This window comes from Siphateles boraxobius, unplaced genomic scaffold (genome assembly GCF_051911475.1).
Source record: "Siphateles boraxobius isolate OS27281-9 unplaced genomic scaffold, OSU_SipBor_1 291, whole genome shotgun sequence".
Lineage (NCBI taxonomy): Eukaryota > Metazoa > Chordata > Actinopteri > Cypriniformes > Leuciscidae > Siphateles > Siphateles boraxobius.
Genome location: NW_027508910.1, coordinates 200,001 through 206,480, shown reverse-complemented (window position 1 = coordinate 206,480; position 6,480 = coordinate 200,001). Strand labels below are relative to the sequence as shown.

General features: G+C 40.9%; 1 protein-coding gene across 1 annotated transcript in view; it reads left to right on the top strand.

The window, feature by feature from the left end:
• The first annotated feature begins 1,264 nt into the window (after positions 1-1,264).
• znf518b (zinc finger protein 518B) overlaps positions 1,265-6,480 on the top strand; it is a 6,006-nt gene continuing 790 nt past the window's right edge. The window contains exons 1-2 of the mRNA XM_077246983.1: positions 1,265-1,432; positions 3,182-6,480. The exon at positions 3,182-6,480 is cut by the window's right edge and continues 790 nt beyond it. Coding sequence (XP_077103098.1) covers positions 3,324-5,990 — 2,667 coding nt within the window. The 5' untranslated portion in view covers positions 1,265-1,432; positions 3,182-3,323 and the 3' untranslated portion in view covers positions 5,991-6,480. The remainder of the gene's footprint in view (positions 1,433-3,181) is intronic.

The window sequence follows — 6,480 nt, the reverse complement described above, 5'->3', positions numbered from 1 at the left end:
TGATGGCGTTTTACAGTCTATGGTGTTTATGATCACAAACCATTAAAATGAATGTAAAAAAATATTGATCATCTATTTTTACTGAAAGATAATGTTATATAAAGTTATATAAAGTCTCTTTTTAAAATACAGTGCTCACTATTATTATTTGGTTGCCCTCCCTTAAAAAAATCATTAAGATTTTTCCACTAAGAAACATTATATTAAAGATACATTCATCTGCTATTATCAGGCATAAGTGGGATAATGTACATTCAGCTGATCCTTATTTCAAAATACACTAGGCTACTTCGCTCCCTGAACACACATGCTAACTGTATATCTTTCTTACTGTATACAGGAATTACTACTAAAAATTGGTTATCTCTGTAAAGCTGCTTTGAAACAATCTGTAATGTAAAAAGCATTATATATATAAAGGTGACTTGACTTGACATGATGAATCATTGCAAAAAAAAGGAAATGGTGTTTGAGCATGTGACTGTTTTAGTTTATTTTAGCAGGCTTGAGTCATCTTTACACTCATCTGTGTCATATAGCTGAAATAAAGATGATTTAGTGCAACGATTTAAACCCTGACATTCAAATGTACAGTGCAGTCACTGAAATTAGCATTTAAAATAAAAAACACGGACTTGGCAACACTGACATCTGGAACAAGAACAAATGTATGGCAATTAATTGGATGGGTGTGGTTTGCTATTGATGGATCACGTGAGTGACAGGTTGCCACGCCCTCACACCTGTAAACACGTCATCAGAGGAGAGTCCTTAGATGCAAGAGTGAAGGGGAAGTTATTATGATTAAAAAATTATGTGCGCGATTAAACAATGTGTGTGAATGTATATATATATATATATATATATATATATATATATATATATATAATGTGTGTGTGTATTATACTACTATGGACCAGCATGTAATACCGGTAATAACCATCAGAAGATCTCAAGTTTGTTAACAGTCACACATAACAGTCTTGCTCCTGTCTTTTTTTCTGTTATTGCATGAACGCCATCTTGTTAGGTGTTGTGCAAATGGAGAAGTCGTGTAACTTCAATACTGATGACTATACTGACTAAACCAGACTGTACTTTACGAGAACAAATGCTCTAAGATCCGTGTTCTATGGTAAATCACCGTAAAGAGCGAGAAAACACATGTTTTTGAGCCAAACGCTTGTGCTGGCTCTTTGAGACATGCGGGTGCCCGCGTGAGCTGTAGAGATCTACTGCAGCCAGCAGCCAATCAGAGGCCCGCGTCGCGTCACGTGCTCAGTCAGTGCACGCGCACCCTCACTCACAATCTGCGCGGTCACCGCGGTGGAAAGCAAACAATGTACGCGACGCTGTCGTGAAAACATCGATCAATGGACGCATTTAACGCACCGTCGCTGTTTTGAGAAGAGGAAGAGAGTTTTAACGCAAGGTTAGTGTTTAAACGCATTGTAGTTTTTCGCCTGGTGCACGCGCGTCATAGCGGCCGCGTGCAGGGTTCGGCTCGAGCACACGCAACACTTACTTAGGCACGCAAGATATGCGTGAATGCTCGTTTTGTTTACATATCCTTAGGGAAATTAGGATTTCATCTGTGCTGTTCATCCAGTCTCCTCCCCTCCTCCTCTTTTTCTTCTGAGAGAGCAGAGCCCTTAGATGCTCATTTATGGGTGTATTAATGCATTTTAAATGCACACTATAAATAAGCCCTGATAAATAATGTGCTGCTTCTTTTGTGAAAAGCATTACTCAATTTTCCTCAGAAATTGCACGATTTATTAAATGTGCTTGTGTGCTTTTTTATAGTGTTTAGAAAATAAACATCAACAAAAAGCTCCAAGTGATTCATTGGATTGATTGCTCTACACTCATTTAATCAAAGCTTATATAAAGAACATTGACTGTATTCTTGCAGTATTGGTATGACTAGCCTATATATAAATTTCTTATTTAATCTGTTTTACAGTCAATCAAAAGGTCAGTTACACATTGGATTACATGAGTTTGTCATTGGTGAACAGTTTTGAATATCAAAGATTCATGTAGTCACTATTGTTCAGCAAATTTAGTGAAGAACATTTGTTATCCAAAAAAACAATGAAAATTAAACTTTAAGATGTGATGAATGCAACTCATCTGCACAAATTGGAGGACAAACCATTGCTATACTAAAGATTTGAACATTAATAGATGAAAATCTAATCTAAAAAAAAGTGAAATTGATGGTGGTAGCCTATTAGAGGAGAGTTTGACATGTAGACCCAAAACTGGACGTAATAGACCATGTCATATCACTGTATGAGATTATTGCCCATAAATCCTGGCACATAGTATTTGATGGTTATCAGCGCGTTGAGGTTTGGTTGTTAAGGGGTTTTTGGTGGTGCAATATTCCAGTCTCTATGATTTACTTCCAAAATGCAGTAGTGATTTGAACATCAACAATTTACTTGGCTAAAGTTTTATTTGAAAACGTAAACAGTGTTGTTGTTGTTTCCAGTACAAAGAATTTATAGCTGAAAAGGTTGTACGTTAATGCCCGGATGTGCATTTTAGAGAAATCGAAGAATGTGCTGTCTTGATGTCATTTCATGATGTCATTTTATTTGGAGTTCGTTTCTGGAGTTCGAAAAAGCTTGCCAAGGCAAACATACCTAAAATGTTCACTTTGGCTGGTAAACACATCGAACTTGGCTGGTAAACACCTCCAACAAGTATATTTGTATGTGGGTGTGGCTCAGAGGCTCTGCCTTCTTAGATGTAAATCTTTTCCGGTTTATTTCTTCGCGTTCAGACGTCCACGAGTAACACACTGGAAAGCCGTTTTATAGTAGAAACTGAAGCTGTAATTCTCACTGGAACCAACACTGACATGTTTTATACTGAAAAACTGCTGCTTTAAAGTTATCTATTGTATAAAGTGCTGTATAAATAAACGTAACTTGCCTGGAGTGCCAAATTGCATCCATGTCGCTAGATATTTTGAACTTTTTTGTACCCCTAAGCAAACAATGAAAAAGACCTTCGCCTTGAGTATTTCAGTGCCTTTAGATCTCTATAGAAGTGTTTTTTTACAAGGTAACCAATGAAAGATTGTTTTGTTAATCAGTTACTGTTTATTGATTCTTTTATGAAATGCATGTCAAATTTTCTAAAACACTCTTTTTCCTCCATTATGCAGGTCCAAACTAACGTACTTGACGTACCTTCAACCTCCTGAGCTTAAAGAAAGGGATCTTTACTTGTGAAGAAACAGCCCGTGTGGATTGCTTATATTTGCTGTAATATTTGTCCTGTGGGATTGTTAACTTGATGTGTTGACCATGCGTTCACAACAAAGTTTCATGGCATTCATGAGCAACAAGGACAGTGCTATACCTAAAAAAGACACTGATCGCCTGTGCTGTGCAAAATGCCGATTTTCAACAAAGGACACTGACCTGTTTGAGAGGCACGTTTCCCATCATAAAGAGGTTACGTTCTCCTGTGCTCTCTGCAGTTATGTTTCCTATTCTAAAACAGAGTCTCAGAAACACGTGGTGTCACATACGGGCTCGTACCCGTACAGGTGTAGCTTCTGCTCGTATGGAGCGGTGCGGAGGGATTACATGGTGAAACATATTCTTCGTATACACAAGAGACACGCAGAGGAAGGCTTCATAACGGATTTTACTTTATCCACGCCAGCCGTCCCTGAAACTCTCGGGATATCAGATTGGCCTGAAGGGAATGACCAGTGTGCAATTCCCAATTCCCAAGTCGAACATCCGAGTGGAAGTCAACCCAGAGTCAACAAATCATCTACTATTGGTCGAGCAGTGAGCCAAACTAGCAGTAGTCGTCCAAGTGTGACCTTCAGTTTGCCAACGCCAAGTGTCACCAATACAATTCCGGTTTCCAAGACACCGTTCACCAGTGCTATTCCCAGCTGCACTTCAACCGCAAGTCACTCGTTAGGCAACGCACCTCAAGTGGTTCTAAGATCACGGGAGGAAAACAACAATCTATCAAACTCCCTGCTCAATGTCGATGTTCAAAGTAAGGTGGTTGATAAAAGAACCACTTCGGAAAAGCCTATTCCGAAAGTCACATTCTCAAGAGTCCAGGTTAGTTCTACCGTACCACTACGGCAAAGCCCAAGAGTCCCTGAAAAGGCTGTGCTTTCAAAAACCATTCCCAGAATCCGGATCCCACCACCTTTTGAAATGAACACCCCGCTCCGAACACTGCTTAACATGCCGTTGTCCAAGAGGAATGTTCCAAATGTCCAAATGGATCAGAGGGCTAGTCAGTCCACAACAGGGATTAATGTTACGACGCTGAAAACGAGTACAAATCCCAGTGGTCCGATCAGAAGTCCACCGCACTCCACTGTCGAAAAGAGCAATCAGTCAAAGACAAACTCCAGAATACTTGTAGGATCATCAGCTGAGACATCAAGTCCGCTATCCAGTGTCCAAGTGGAACTGTTAGCACCGTTGAACCAGCCAATTCAACACAACAAGCCTTTGACAGTGTCGTGTCCAGAGGAGATCAATATCCCTGCTGGGTGTTTGGTGGAATTGGTTGAGGTGAAAAATGTCAATGGGACTCGGGAGCTGGAGCTACGGTTGATCCCGCCAAATGGAGTCCCGCAAGACCAGAAGACTGAGGATAGACCTTCACCAGTCACTACTGGAGGCAAATTGTCCTTTAAATGTCAAGTTGCTGCCACTGCCAAAGGGTGTCCAGTTAGCCTGTCAACATCTTCAACATCTCACAAGGTCAAAGAGCAGGAGCCTTCAGCCTCCACTGGTGTCAAGAGTATCACAAGAATAGTTAATTCAGTACACAAACCACAGTGTTCTTCAGAGACACCAGCTAGGACCAAGCTCAACCTGAAGACCAAAGATCCCAGGAGCAAGCGATCACCAGCGGTGGCTCGTGACGTCGTCACTCTCGAGGGCCCAGAGTTGAGTTCTGAAGGCCTTCCAGTGATCTCATCGGTTTTCTCTCTCTGTCCTACACCTACTTCGACTCAAAGCAGGGAAACAAAGGACGATGTGGGAAGTGCAAAGCAATCGCTGGTCTGTAGTTTTCTGATTAAAAAGGAGGAGGAGCTTGAGGAGAAACACAAAGATGCTTCTTTGTGCGTCAAAGAAACTAAGACAGAGGTTGAGAATTCTGAAGGGTCTACAATCTCAAAGAATCGTGGACGAGTGAAAACACCAGCTGGAAGTACCCTAAAAACAAGTCATTTAAAACAAGCTCCAAATCTGACAGTGGCTCAACCGTTGGTTATGCCAAACCAGAGCATCGTCCCATTAGACAAGGACAACATTTCACATCAAGACAAGGGAAATTTTGAATGCGAGTCTGGAAGGAACTTGGATTGCCAACAACAACGTCGCATGTATCCAAAAGTAGCTTTGGTGAGGATCCCGAGTTCTGTGTTGGAAGCCCCGAAGAAGCTTCCAGAAGCGCCGATACAAGAGGAGAGTGTGACGGCACGACCGGTTCTCTGCTGCATGTTAAGTGAGAACGTGTCCGGTGGCCCTTCAGTAGCCATTAAGCTGATCCTAAAGAGAGACTTTCGTGAAAGTCAAGAGAAGAACCAAGACTCGCCGCCGCGTAAAAAACACAAAAAGGAAAAGAGAAAAGCCAAAAAACGTCGGTCGTCGTCGTCGGTTGAGATGGGCCTTCCCCCTTTCCCAATAAAAGGTCAAACAGAACTGAGGTTAACTCCTCTGAAAGCGGATCAGCTAGTCAAGATTCCCGGTCCGGACCAGCCGGTTGTGGTCCTGAACCATCCGAATCCTTTAGTTAAAACATTAAATGTCGGCGTCCAAACGCTGAAGAACTTTAAGTGGGTACACTCGACGGATCACGAGCGGGAACAACCTGTGCAGAAACAGCCTTCGCTCAAGATGAAACTCAAGAAGGTTCACGGAGAGAACTATCAGGTTGTTGAGTTAGTCCTCAATGGACTCTCGGATAAACATCTCTTCTAAACTTTCCCCACCTAAAATATTTCATGCTGGTATCAGATTTTACAATGGACCAATTGTAGAAAAACCTGACCCTGTGTGAGATCATTAATGGTCAATAACATCACTAATTGGTGGATGTTAGTATTTATACACTGATAAAACTTTAATCAAATAGTTTGCGATTAGACTGACATATTGGTTATATCTAGTTAAGAAATATAACTTTTCCAGCATTACTTACCCTGTCCCACTCGACAGCTGCAATGACCAACATCTTCATTTAGATTATTTTTAGTCTTGAAACTGTAAAACTGTGCCAATATGTAGATGTTATACCTGAAACAAAGCGGTTTTAAACACTAATGTCTGTTTTAGGATGTTGTGTGCTCATTTGTCATGATTGTACAGGCTCATTTTAAACAAAACTCACGTTTGTATACGTCATATGTTTGAGGTTTCACAGATGTTCATTTCTTGTTGAAACACATTATAAGGACACATAGGCATCAGT